We start from the raw sequence: 14101 nt of genomic DNA, 5'->3' as shown, positions 1-14101 counted from the left end.
TACCATACAAGAATGAGTAGAGTAGACTTTCAGTTACTGTTAAATTTATTTTAACATGCTGGACAGTGTTAAAAACACAATTTTATTAAACCCAAACTGGTGCCTCAAGTAAACTTTTGCAAACATGCAATGTGCCTAAAGAAGGGTTAGTAGTCTGTTTTATTTGCAGTATCCAGATGCCTTTCTCAATCAAATTTGCTCAAACACACACCCAGTCACTCAAAAACGGGCATCAGATTCTTGCACAGGAACACATTCACAGTCATTTCTCAAACTATTTTTCTTAGACCTTGAGTCTCCACACAGATTCTGATGACTCTCTACCAAATCACACACTGCACTACTGCCTCTTCCTCCTTTTGTTTCCATGCTAAATCTCTCTTCATTAGTCCACCTCCTCTCTCTGTCACTTTTCCCACTTTCTGCTAGATTAAAATGGTGGCATCCCTGACAGCTACAGAACCTCTGTGACAGTCGGCTAAATCTTTGTTGTCTTCACACTCCCACTCTCTCTTGTCAGGCATCTTCCTAATAACCAGAGGATTACTATAGTGTTCTGCATGGTTATATTTGATTAGCAGCTACAAGAAAAGCAGTTGTCAACGGTGTGAAATAAGGAGTGCAGAAGACAGCTGTTAATGTGTGCTGCTCTTTATTTCTGCCACTCTCAGAACTACTTTTGTGATAGGCTGCAGTAGTTTATGTGTAATAGTGTGGTATAATTTAACATCTGAGCCAGCCTCTGTCCTTCTAGCTACTGTGCAACTAAGCATGTCTACATACTAGAAACATAATGTTAAACAAAGTGTTGTGGTTGTCTAGGGATTATTGCACTTATCACACAGAGCTTCAAGCACTGCTCTAGCAAGTCTGTCTGCAGGATAACTGATCGAACTTTCAACAGTTGAAAATATTTTGGCAGTTTTTCATTTTAAACATGCTGACCATTTGAAAAAAAAAAAGCCTTTAAAAAGAAGCAGTGGCTGATCATGAAGGTGATGCTTTCCCGTACCTTAATACTGATTTACCACCCACACAAATAAATTTTAGAACAGTCAAATGTTGGGGAAGGAGTGATTGGGGCCAAATATTTATGTAGCAACGCGTACTAACATTCATATCCCAACCTGTTTTAAAATACACCTGCACACATATCAGAAATATTTTGGAATAACTAAAAATAATTTCACTAGTGTAATCTACGGCAATTAATCCCTTACTCATCTGACACCAGACTTGTTCTGTCTTTCCACTCCTGTCAATTACACTTTGCCTTTTAGCAAAGCCCAGGTGGCTGTCTGAGATAAACCTCAGACCTGCAGTACACAATGAGCCAGAGGCCCAGGAGCGTGGAGTCAGGTTGTGTGTTCCCAAGGGATAAGGGCTAATTTGCCTCCTTAGAGCCCATCATCAGTAGAGTGCACAAGGACAGGACTGAGTTGGCTGAAGTCAAATGGATTTATATGGGCAACTGAAAAGGAATCACTGGCTGATTGTCTCTGCTGCAACACAAATCCTCCTGTTCTTAATTAATTTTGTCAACTGTAAAAATTGTTGTAATTAGTTCAGTTGTCAGTCATTGGTCAAGACAGACTGCCAGAGGTGTGTTTGACTCCTGTGATGAAACAGTGACTGTGGTGTATAGATGCATGTGGTCCCACATTTATAAATTGTAGGCACTCTAAACACCTTTCTTTTCCTTTTCTCTAAAGAAAAGTTGGAGTTTTCCACTTGCTGACATGTTTCTCCTCTGATTTAGTTATTTTTCTTCCTCCGGCTTTCATTTATCTTTCTAAAAAGCTGAAACATGGTTTAACAACTGCATCTCCTTTGAGTTTTTGGGTGCACTGTCTGAGCCTCATGTAGCTGTTGACAAAATTAGAACAAAATTAACTTTCTTGTATCTTTGATCAAACATGAAGATGTGTAGGTGTGTTGCGGGGGATTGTCACTTGAGTGTGCACTAGGCAGCTGTGTAATTTAGGTAAGTGTTAGATTGGCCTGGGTATACACAAATACCCAGTATTAAAAGCCGTCAGTATTTATAGATTGTTTTTAGTTGCAATAAGAATGAATGTTATTTTCATTGGATTATTGGTGTCTATTTCAAGCTTCATATAAGTATGGTACAGGACTGCCCTGATCTTAACCCTGAGTCTGACTAGGGTGCCACCTGGACAAACATAAAAGATGCCTCCTAATCCAGACCATCAGCAGATTTGTTTAAATTTTATTCACAGAACTTATTTAACACTTCACAAGCTTCATCTTATGGATAAACTAAGTGATCCTCTGTGTAATCTGTGTTCAGTGAGGGTCCCAGGTACTTTGACTCATATAATATGGGACTGTCCGCTAGTGTCTTATTTTTGGAATGAAGTGGCTGTCCAGCTGTCCCATCTTTTATCCATAACTGTACCCGAAGTCCATGCCTTCTTTTCTTTTGAATGATTTGCCATCATTGGGCATTAAAAGATCTCAGAGAGGGATTTTGTTAGCAGGTTTAGCTGCCAAGAGAATGGTGGCCAATTGTTGGAAACCTCCCCACGCACTTATCATTAGTCATTGGATTAAATCTTTTATGGATATTGTGTATCTGGCACTTTCCACTTCTGAAGCGAACAGTGCCACTGAACACACCATAAGTGCCTGGAATACAGCTAGAGGCCATGGCCTCTCTATTTTAAATTTTAGTTTCACATGTATACTGATTGATTATATAAACGTTCCCACTGGCTAACTGTTGCATTAATAACCTACAGCCTTTCATTCAGTCATTGAATGGAAAGCTGTTGTTAGCATTCTGGATTTGTTTTTCATTATTATTTACATGGTACATTGCCAGTGAAATTTGGTTTTGTTTAGGTTGGACATCTCATTCAAGCTGGGGCAGATACAGCGTAGCCTCAGGTCTTCCGAAGGGCATGGTTTAATGGGCCACATGGGCCAGACATTACTACTCGTCAATTTAAATGCAGCTAACATCTCTGTGTTCTATTTTTCTCCCCTATTCACACTGACAAAGTGATCTGATACACTCAGACTTCACTCTGTTCCTCAGGCGCGCCGCTCCGTCAGCTGAATTCTCAGTGGACCGGACCCGTCACCTCATGTCCTTCCTGACCATGTTGGGGCCCAGTCCAGACTGGAATGTGGGTTTATCTGCTGAGGACTTGTGTACCAAGGAGTGTGGCTGGGCCCAGAAGGTGGTCCAGGACCTCATCCCTTGGGATGCAGGCACTGACAGTGGGGTGACATACGAGGTCAGTGACATCATTCATTCAACCATTTTGATAGTATTACTAAATTAAAGCATGTCACCTCAGTAATTTGCTCCGCAACGTGCACACCGACATTAAAACAACCAAAAATATTTTCTCATTAAGTGCACGTATGCTTGTGTTATGTAAAATAACTGATCTGTATTTTCAAAATAGTTGTAATGTTATAAGATTCATTTGGTGGAACATTTAACTGTTACTAATTTCCTGAAATATCCTTTTACCATGAGTTTTACCATCAAAATTTGGAGCATAGCTGGAAAGGCCGTGAAAGTGCCTGTTTCAAATGATTTTTAATCATATTTTTGTAGATTTTACAAATTGTCTGTCAGCCTTCTTAAATTTATTAAACACATTTTACATTCCCCAGTGATTATTATTTTAATGAAACACTTGTGTGTCTCTCAGGTAATAAATGTGCAACTCAAAGGTTACAGCCCCACAGCCCCATAGCAATCAAAGCCTTCTACAAACTGTTATTCTTGTCACCTTTTACCTCATGGATCACCAGCTGCGTTTTCCTTTAGCACTCATTCTAACCTTATCATCAACCCATCATCTGCTCACATTCACAATCGCTCCGTCTCACCACTTCACATGCTGCCAGTCTGCGACAATTCAAGTATCATCACCCATCCAATTCTCCTTTAACAGCCTTGAACATCTTCTCCTCCCACTCTCACCCCGAGGTGCTGTCTGCTGTGTGCTCAGTGTCCCCAGTCAGCACTGACAGATTAGGCTATGCGTGTGTACATTTGACCGAACTATATGATTACATGTGTGAAACCTTTGGCTGATCCTTCAGAGCTCACAGATGAACTCACTGAACTGTGCTCCCTTGCATGTATTGTATTGGCTGGTATCACTCCTCCCCTGCCACACAGAGACCGTCACATAGACTAAACCAAACTGTACTATAGCGACAGCTCAGGAGTTGCGTGTTCTGACTAGACTGACTATATCTTGTGTTAAGGAGTTGCTACATTAAGAGTAATGTGCATGTCGGTTTCAGTAATGGTAGTTATTGGAGTTTGACCTATGATCTGGCGCCACAGCAGTGACCATGACACAGCTCATGGAGGCAAGTAATGTACTTTAAAATACATAGCACTGATTCCTGTGACCCGCCCCGTCCGTCCGTCCATCCCTCTCCCCCATCCCCACCTCCATCCTTTGCAGTTTAGCTGCGAATAAGGACAGAACACACAAATGTCATGATGAACCTTTTTTAGAAAGATCAGTGACAGAATCCCTCTATCCAAAAACATTGGAGCAGATGATAGTCATACTGTGGCTGTTCTGGAAGTGAGGTGGGACTTCAGCTCTGTAGCGAAGGTGTTAAAGGCACAGGCCTATAACAGAGTAATGAGATCCATCCTTTGTACCATTACTTTTACTGTATCTTTTAATTAATGGCCACTCACTACCCCTCTCTCTATTCTCTACTTTCTCTCACAAACAAGTACTGCGCTCAGTTTTTTTTCTTGGTGGCCACTGTGGGGGCTGAAGGATGAGCTGGTGTTCTGCCCTCATACAGCCTCTGGCGGTGTTTCTATCAACCCCATGTTGGCAGACCTTTACCACTTGACTAATAAGAGTTTCTCTACTATAAATGACAGCGCCTCACCACAGCTGCTCTCAGACTTGGCGACTTGGGCTTTGTGTGACTTTGAATGACTCTGTGCTCGTTGCACTTGTGCAAATGTATTTTTCAAACTCCCAAAATTCCAAAGCTTTGCAACCCATGTAATTTTATCTCTTATTTTGTCTTTCCCTGTTTTTAGTCTCCCAACAAGCCCACTGCGCCCCAGGACAAGATCCGTCCCCTGACAAGTCTGGATCATCCACAGAGCCCTTTTTATGATCCTGAGGGGGGCGCCATCACTCCTGTGGCCAGGGTGGTGGTGGAACGCATTGCCAGAAAGGTCTGTCTGTTTTTATACGAGTAATCTCTCGGTGCAAACACTTGGTTGCCTGGATAGGATAATGATTATAATGCATATTCAGACTATCATAAAGTATCATACAGTTGGTAACCATCGTGTATATTCTAACAAGACCCTGGCATGTATTATGCAGATTGCAGCATAGTGCAGTACAGGGACATAGAGATGCCAAATCTTTTAACATGCTACCTACCATTACTGTGAAGAATAAATGCCTTTAAATGTTTCAGAAGCAAAGATGGGGGGCACCTTTCCTTTCTTGTTCAGGGTAGGAGTAGTGTTTCCCATGGTATACAAAGTCCTTCTCTTTCTGATACCTGTTAACAATTCAGCTGATTCCCAAGCTGAATAAAAATGAAATGTAAGCTTATTGAATATAGTTTAAATGATCAAATATCAGTTGTTAGGAGCAGTGATGTGCACTTCAGTTTCAAGAACATCAAACAGCATTAAAGTAGGCAAGGTATAATTAAAAAAATGTTACAGCGGTATTCCTTCACCTAACAAACTGTGATTATAACAGCTACATTCATCTCGTACTATGTAAGAGGAATATTTGGCTGCAAACCAGGAAGGAATAAAAGGTTAGCAGTTCTTCAGTGGCATCTAGAGGCAGATATGGAGAATCTGGAGAATTTTTTACATGACTGTGTGATCCTTTTGCCATAATGCATTTCGCATCATTTGCACACACACCTGCACACAGTTTACTCTTGCAGAATGCATGGACATTTGTTCATATACTCCAGTAACTGTTATTATTATGTGCTGACCTCCACTTACTGAAAACTGTATGCTGCCAGTCTTATGACGGCACTCGGGGGCAAAGAGAAGAATTTATAAAGAGGACACAAACAGCTGCAGAGTGGTGGATTATGTAGCAACATCATGGTGTGTCTGTGTGTCCACAGGGCGAACAGTGCAACATTGTGCCAGACAATGTGGATGACATTGTAGCAGATATTGCCCAGGAAGAGAAAGAGGAAGGTTGGGATCCTGCTTCTGTTTCTCTCTCTTTTACACAATGCTGAAAGCATAGTTTGTTGGGTTATTGTAGTTTTATTATTCCCTTTACCGTCCGGCAGATGATACTCCTGAGACATGTATCTACTCCAACTGGTCTCCCTGGTCCGCCTGCAGCTCAGCCACTTGTGAAAAGGGCAAACGGATGAGACAGAGGATGCTGAAGGCCCAGCTGGACCTTAGTGTTCCCTGCCCACACACGCAGGATTTTGAGCCTTGCATGGGACCTGGATGCAGTGATGAGGGTGAGTATTTATCTAAACACTGAAGGTCAGCATATATGAAGAACACAAAAATTGGCAGTGGAAATGATGACATAAGACACCATGTTTAGTCTTCCACTAAGTCCCTTTAACAGCATCTTTAATCTCAGATAATTTTATTGAAGTCTCAGGGTTATTGCATCCATTAATGTGATGATCTAAAAAGTGAGGGCATGTTTTAAAATCAATCTTTGTTGGTGTAGTGCCGATTGAAAATACCAAGGGTACCATTCAATAGAAGCAATTGAGTTAGAACTGAATAGAGGCGAAAGAGAGTGCTTTGTTTATACAGCACTGCCATATAAACAAAGCACTCTCTTTGGCAGCCTTTTAAATTTTATGGCAAGTTAAATTGCATGATGCCATTAAATATATTTTGTAAGCACTTAAGAGTAATTCACTCAGGAAATTATGTCTGGTGGTTGTTCAAGGTTTATTTCCTTACCTTTTTCTTCTCCTCTCTTCATGTATCTTTTTGTCTCCCTACAATAATTTTTGCCAGAGGCAGCGTGTTGGGGCAGTCAGTCTGTGACTCAAGTATGGATGATTTATAGTCGTCATTTAACTTGGACGATTAAATTATGTAATAAGGAATCTAAGCTTGGTTGCCTTTAAGGTTGGATTTTCCTGTCACTAAAAAAAGCCCTTTATTGCTTCTTGTTTAATAGCAGGCAGATTGCGTTTTAGAGGTTAATTGTCACATTTTATAGTGAATGTTGATGATGCTGAAGTATTAAGACCCTTACTTATAATAATGCTTTATTTATTCAACACCTTTCCAAACAAAGTTACAAAAGTTCTATACAAGTTCTAAAAGATTAATAGTTAAATAAACTAAGGCACATAAAAATACAGAAAATGAAAAACAACAAAATAAGGCAAAGCAGGTTTATTAATATAGCACATTTTCATAAAAAAACGGCAGTTCGAAGTGCTTATAGGAACGTAAATGATGCTTCTATAACATGTCCCTCCACCGCAGCACAGCAAGGCACTGTCCAGGGAAAGAAAGAATTTGTTTCAAAATAGACTACCTTTGAAATATACCGACTTGAATTAGCTTAGCTGGAAAGCTGAAGCTGCATTTGAGCGTCAGACAAACTTTGGAGTTTTTACAGAACGAGACCAGTATAGTTTGTCCCTCATTTTTTGCAGTGTAGAGGTGTTCCAGGTGGAAACATTCCAGGTCAATGTGGAGAGAAGTGACAATGACTAAGACCTGTTCTCACGTACATATAGATACATCAGTATTGTTTTAACACCAACTTAACAGACTCTAAAACTATTCCTTTAACACAGTGTACACAAATAGCTAAAACAGTAAAATGCAAATTAGAGGCAACAATTACATGAGAGCACAAAGTAGCAACATGCAAGTGTAGCTACCTTGTACTTTTTGGATGAAAACAGATGAGTCAAAATAAAGTGTTCAAATTCATCAAGAACTTAGATTGGACCCAAAATGCGCATCAAAGATAGTCATCGTATTTGTCCCTTTGCCCAAACCTACTGCTCAATAATTTACATACGCCGAGAGTAACTCCTGCTTTCCCCTTTGGGTGCCCATAGCACGTGCACACTAGCCCCCTCCTTTAGCATATCCTGGCTGGCTGCCTACACACATCTATAGCATGAAAATATCATCTTGGCATAACTACGGATGTCTGTGTTTAAACTGGGCTGTAATTACTGCAAGGTTCATCAGATCTGAAGGTTGATGTTTTAATTGCATTCCACAGTTTCTAACATTTTAATTTTAAATCCATCCAGTTGAAATATGTACACAGCCAATACAAATTAAATTTTACCGACAGCTGTGCCTCAAGATGAAATGTTCAAATTAGTCATTACATGGCAAAATAATAATTAGACTTAATTTTTACATTTTTTAAATTTTTTACCTGTAAAGCAGAGACCACAGACAAAACAGTCCATAATATACTTGTACTGTCAAAAAGGAATTCTTTCTTAACTTTAGATCTAGCAAAAGCTGTTCATAATGAAGGCAGTGAAATGGCAGTGTTGTTGCATGGTGTTTTTTTGTGAGATTCGGTGTCCTTAGGTCTACATGGAGCAGCTTCACCGTCTGTGTTTAGTACAGAGAAAGATCTGATGGTTCATCCAGGGACTTATCTGAGAGCACATTAGCAAAGTAGTCAGGGGACAGGTCCAAGAAGCTTTAAGGCACAATCATCTCTATATCTCAGGTAGTGTGGTATGTAGAGGAAACAAGTGTCTGCTTGTTTACATTCCTTATGTGCAAGTGGAAAATTTGATCAGGGTCAACAATATGCAAATTTGATTCCTGCACTCTAATTTGCTTAGACAGTGAAGTTAATTGTAAAGACAGTTTCTTTCCTTGTGTGCTAAAACAGCAAACAAACCAACCTAGAACCTCTGTTTGCAATTCAGTGGCAGCTGCTTTAGTGAGCAGAACTTACACTGGTGGATCACTATTTGATATCTTGCTTTTCTTTTTTGTGTGTGTAGTTAAAATGCACCATTGCTTGCACAATTATACAAGAAATCAACAGAATAGAAAATCAATTACTTTAGTCAATTAGATATCACAGTATATATAGACAAAGCGCATTTAGGCCATGCCCACATCAGGGTCTACTCAAACCAATTGTTTTTGTTAATCAGTTTTTAAAACTAACTCTGGCTTCTTTGCCTTGCTGGTAGAGTGCATCCTATCACACAGCTGCTTTTAAGCATTTCAGTTTTTTTGTAAAAAGACCAAATTATCAAAGAGGCACCTTCATGCAAAACAAAGTCAAAGGAGAGTGAGTGTTTCCCCCCAGTGGGCGTGGTTTTCAGAGTATGATGCATTGCATTCTCTCTCTGTGCTCTGCATCCATTATCTGTGAATAACTTGGAAGGGAATCTGCATGTATTTTATTTGTACATAAGAGGATTATCCCTAATCCACACTGAATGTGTTTTTGGAAGCGTTTTCTACACGCGTCTCACGCTGCAGATAGAATTCCATTCCATGTGTCTATCCACACTGAATCTCCTCTGGAACCTTCACGTTTTTTTATGCTTAAGGTCTATTTTCCCTCTGCCATGTTGAGTGGAGTGTAATCTCCAAGTGCCATTATTTTCTGTTTCTACTGTTATCTGTTAAGACGGGAAAAATCACAGGCTGCATAAAAACGTGATTCGGCCTTTGTCCGACCACTGTCCTGCTGACAGACAACTGTTCTGATGACAGACAGAGAATGTGCCGTTCATGCCTTGCTTTCAGTGTGGATTCCCAGTTAGGGTGACTGTAAAAAATTTGAGTTCTGACTTTTTTTCTCAGAATTCAGACTTCTTTATTTTAAGTCAAAGCCAGAACTCTTTTTTTTTTTTTTTTTTACAGTAGCCCTAATCTGCATGTGTGGCAACAGTTGTCAGAATCACTGACCTCTCTTGAAGCTGGCTGACATCTTCCACTTCTGCCTTTGACCCTTTAGATGCTTCCACATGTATGATGTCAGAATGGATCACCTGGTCTCCATGTAGTGCGTCCTGTGGAATGGGCGCACGTTCCCGGGAGCGTTACGTTAAGCAGTTCCCTGAAGATGGCTCAGTGTGCACCCTGCCCACAGAGGAGACAGAAAACTGTGTGGTTAATGAGGAATGCTGTAGGTTTCCCATTTCCATTCCACTTGTCACACTCACTTGTACAGTCACATTTCATACTGTATATTTATTTTAAGTTGTGCTATATATAGGTTTACCTTGTCTTCCCCTCTTGGCCTTAGCTCCCAGCAGCTGCCTCGTCACAGAGTGGGGTGAATGGGATGTCTGCAGTGCCACTTGTGGACTTGGCATGAAGAGGAGAGAGCGCATGGTGAAGATGCCTCCTGCAGATGGCTCCATTTGTGGGGCAGAGGTGCTAGAAGTGGAGAAGTGCATGATGCCAGAATGTCGTGAGTAGCACCACAACTATCCTTACACCTCCTACACTTCAAATCTGGCGAAACTGGTCTCATTAAGCAACCAGCCACAAGAAGCCACTAGCATAAGAGTAACCTAACTGTACATCCATGTAAATAGCACTGATGGGCAATTATTTCACAGTGTAAGAAGCTGACCTACAGCAAAGCGACCCAAGCCACAAATCTGGCTTTGTTAAAGCTACTTAGACAATATAAAATCTAGATTTGCTTACAACAAAAATAGATTTTTTTTTATTTTTGCTTGCTTTTCTAACAGTTAAAAAAAGTCTTTAAAAAAGCACTGTTTTGGACTGCTGACCAACTTGAGCACTGGTCTAACAAACAGGCTACATTTTTGCAACATCTCTTTTGTCCGGTTTTAGCAATTAAAACAGTATTTCATTGCACCGTTTTAGATAGTATGAACTTGAACACGGGTCCAAAAAATGTTTTTACAGCCCAAAATGGTTTGTTTCAGTGAGTAACGACACAAAAATGACAAAAAAGTAATTTAAGTACTTGAATGACTATGCAGTTATGAACATCACCGAACTACCAGCAAGATACTGCAAAGTACAGCTAAACTACTAGTTTAATTAAATGCAGTTCACTACTGCCCACCGCTGCTGATGACACTCTTTATACATGTTGAATTTGTAATTTAATGTAGAATACATTTTTGCAGATTTTACTCTAACAATACAGTTGAAGCAAAAACATCTGCTCTGACAATTTCACTGTAGTCTAGATGTGTAACATATACATGTATATGACCATGTACTTTCATATATATAATACAGTGGATACGTTACTAACTAATTAATTTCTGTTGTACAAAGACACTATTCCCTGCATGTTGACTCCCTGGTCTGACTGGAGTGACTGCAGCGTGACTTGCGGGAAGGGTCTGCGGACACGACAACGCATGCTCAAGTCCCCAGTGGAGCTGGGAGAGTGTACAGAAGAGTTAGAACAGGTGGAAAAGTGCATGCTACCAGAGTGTCGTAAGTAATAAACATCCCCATCTGCACACACATACTGTACATGTATGCACAAGCATACATGAGAAAGTGTGGGTACAGGGGTGTGTTGGTGACAAAAGCTGCCACTGTACACATCACCTGCCACCAGATCAGCCAACAGCAAAATTCTACTGCAGTAGTCGGGTTTCAACCAGTAGAGAGCACTCTCTACACAATATGAAGAACTCAAATACTTTGCACTAAAATGTCAAGATTTGGACCTGAATCAATCAGCAGAACTAATGAGCTTATAGAAATTAATTTTCAGCTGAAAAAAAGTGGTTTTGGGGTTTAATTACTCTTTAATATGCCTTATTTGTCTCCACTGCTTCTCCTCCTATCTCATCAGTTTTCTACTCTGTCATGAACATCATCTGAGCCAGGCTCCTTCTGCCCTATTCTGTCTCCTCAGCCATAGACTGTGTCATGTCAGAGTGGACCGAGTGGTCAGAGTGCAATAAGTCCTGTGGGAAGGGTCATACAATTCGGACGCGTATGGTGAAGCTGGAGCCTCAGTTTGGAGGAGACCCCTGTCCTGAAACCATCCAGAGAAAGAAGTGTAAGATCAGGAAGTGCAACCGAGGACAAGCTAGCAGTGATGAGAAGAAAAGACGCAAAGAACAACGTGAGAAGAGGAGGAGCAAACAGGGCAGAGCTGACGTTGCCTCTGAGCACCCAGGTTGGTACAATCAGAACACAACAGCACACAGATAATAAAAATCTGAGACAAGCACACGTTAATCCGACGGTCTCCCCCCTTTCTCTTTAGGATGTAAAATGAGACCATGGTCGAGCTGGACAGAATGTACCAAGCTGTGTGGTGGAGGTATTCAAGAGCGACTCATGATGGTGAAGCAGAGGTTTAAGACTGCCCAGCTGTCCAGCTGCAAGGAGAGAAAGGAGATCAGAGCTTGTAATGTGCACCCATGCTAGGAAGGAATAGAGGAAGGGAATGGTGTGCACAGGAGGAGGGGGTGAGGAATAGTGGAGCTGAGAACAGGATCAGGCATGGCACACTGTTGCACAATGATCCAATGCACTCTGTTTAGGGCTTAAATGGCACATACTTGAATCTGTGTTGGATAAATCCAGAGCTCAGGTCAGCTGTGGTCAGGAGAAGATGAACATCTCTCTGGGAAAAACTCTGGATTTAAACTAGGCCGATTCTTCTGTGCTTTCAAACTTACTTTTTGCAAGATAACTATAAACTTGTGGTATAATAACTTGAAAAATATAATTAGGAAATACAAATTGATTTATTAATAAGATAAAGAACTGTTGTATCTTGTGGTATCCTTACACAGTACAGTATATTCTAGACCTTAAAGCACAGGTGCCCAACCATTCCAGTGTTTTATATGCATTCAATTGTTCAGTTGTTTCTAGGACACAAAATGCCCAGTTGACTTTTTACCCAGCTATATTGTTGTACACGTAGATGCAGCACAAATGAGATCAATGTGATTTGGAGCATTATTAGAAAACTGTTATTTTTTTGCTGTGGAATTTTTTCATAAGAATGTGTCCCAAGATTCTTACCAAAGTCTTGTGTCGATGTTTTCTAGATGTCTTCCCGTCTGTTTCTTTATCTCTATTCCTCTAACATAATATTTTGGAATAATATCACGTTTACAATAAAAGTAAATGTGACAACTTGTCACCTGGTTCTGTTTTTTTTTTTTTCTGTTCGAGGGGATAAAATGTAGTGTGGACAGTTGATGGTTTACAAATTTGCAGCCACTAGATGGTGATAACTAGCTTAAAACCTAAGCCTCTCATAAGGAAACTGGTCATTCATGAGGCTGCCTCAGCTTCGCTAAACAGTTTCTGGATTCATAGATATACGGTACAAGAGCCACAGGGGGACTGCGTGATGAATGGAAAATAAATTCAGAGTAACGGGTGTTCTATTCATTATGTAGCGATTTGGTACACAGATAATACTTAAAGTGCCTGAAAGCCATTAGGAGCATTTGCAGCACCTTGTCATTCATAAAGTAGTGAATTGTACAACTTCTAGTCAAAGGCTATGTAACAAGAAATGAAGGAGCATTCGTCGGTTACTCTACAGAGGGTCTACTTACACAGGGATTAGAGAACGCTGGAAGGAACCTGCCTGCCATCCTCTCTCAGTGTAATTGGTGGGGGAAGGGGTTTGTTTCAGGCTTTCCTCACTGTGGTGCTCTGTGGACAGGGGTGAAAAATGCAACGCACATCACAATGTTGTTCCTGTTTCCATGCCAACAAAATCACACATGGGGGAAGCCGATACACTTCACAGCCTATAGGAACATGGAGGGAGAATTATTACAGGTATGACTGAGCGGTTAAAACAGAAATGTATGTGGAGACTGACATGAAGTGCATGGGTAAAAAAAAAAAAAAAAAGAAATGGAAGAAGAATGCGTGTGTAATCCAGTCTAGTGCAGTCCAGGCGGGTGGTTATGTAGCCCAGCTGTGGTAGTAAGATCAGAATGGAAATCACCTCACAGGATGCAGTTATGCAAGTAGCCCTTCTATGTCTCTGTGATATTACTGTATAATGAGTATCATCTGTCTGTGGACACTGATGAATAAATATGTTGTGGGGGGCAGGCCACGCTGCTGACATAAAGACTGAACTCTCCAACTCACTAA

The 14101-nt window shown here is 40.7% G+C and overlaps 1 protein-coding gene across 4 annotated transcripts in view; it reads left to right on the top strand.

Moving 5' to 3' along the window:
- spon1a (spondin 1a) overlaps nt 1-13107 on the top strand; it is a 102776-nt gene extending 89669 nt beyond the window's left edge. For 2 of the 4 annotated variants that reach the window (XM_020608278.1, XM_020608283.1), the window contains exons 9-17: nt 3026-3263; nt 5066-5206; nt 6139-6214; nt 6313-6495; nt 9975-10145; nt 10266-10433; nt 11282-11446; nt 11877-12143; nt 12234-13106. In XM_020608278.1, the coding sequence (XP_020463934.1) occupies nt 3026-3263; nt 5066-5206; nt 6139-6214; nt 6313-6495; nt 9975-10145; nt 10266-10433; nt 11282-11446; nt 11877-12143; nt 12234-12397 (1573 nt within the window). In that variant the 3' untranslated portion in view covers nt 12398-13106. Of the gene's footprint in view, nt 1-3025; nt 3264-5065; nt 5207-6138; nt 6215-6312; nt 6496-9974; nt 10146-10265; nt 10434-11281; nt 11447-11876; nt 12144-12233 lie in introns of all 4 variants that reach the window. The other 2 variants (XM_020608261.1, XM_020608270.1) reach the window with 2 other exon arrangements.
- Nucleotides 13108-14101: the final 994 nt, after the last annotated feature.

Source organism: Monopterus albus, unplaced genomic scaffold (genome assembly GCF_001952655.1).
Source record: "Monopterus albus unplaced genomic scaffold, M_albus_1.0 scaffold4.1, whole genome shotgun sequence".
In the NCBI taxonomy this organism is placed as follows: domain Eukaryota; kingdom Metazoa; phylum Chordata; class Actinopteri; order Synbranchiformes; family Synbranchidae; genus Monopterus; species Monopterus albus.
Note: the sequence above shows the minus strand (reverse complement) of the source record. Positions and strands in the feature narration are given on the sequence as shown.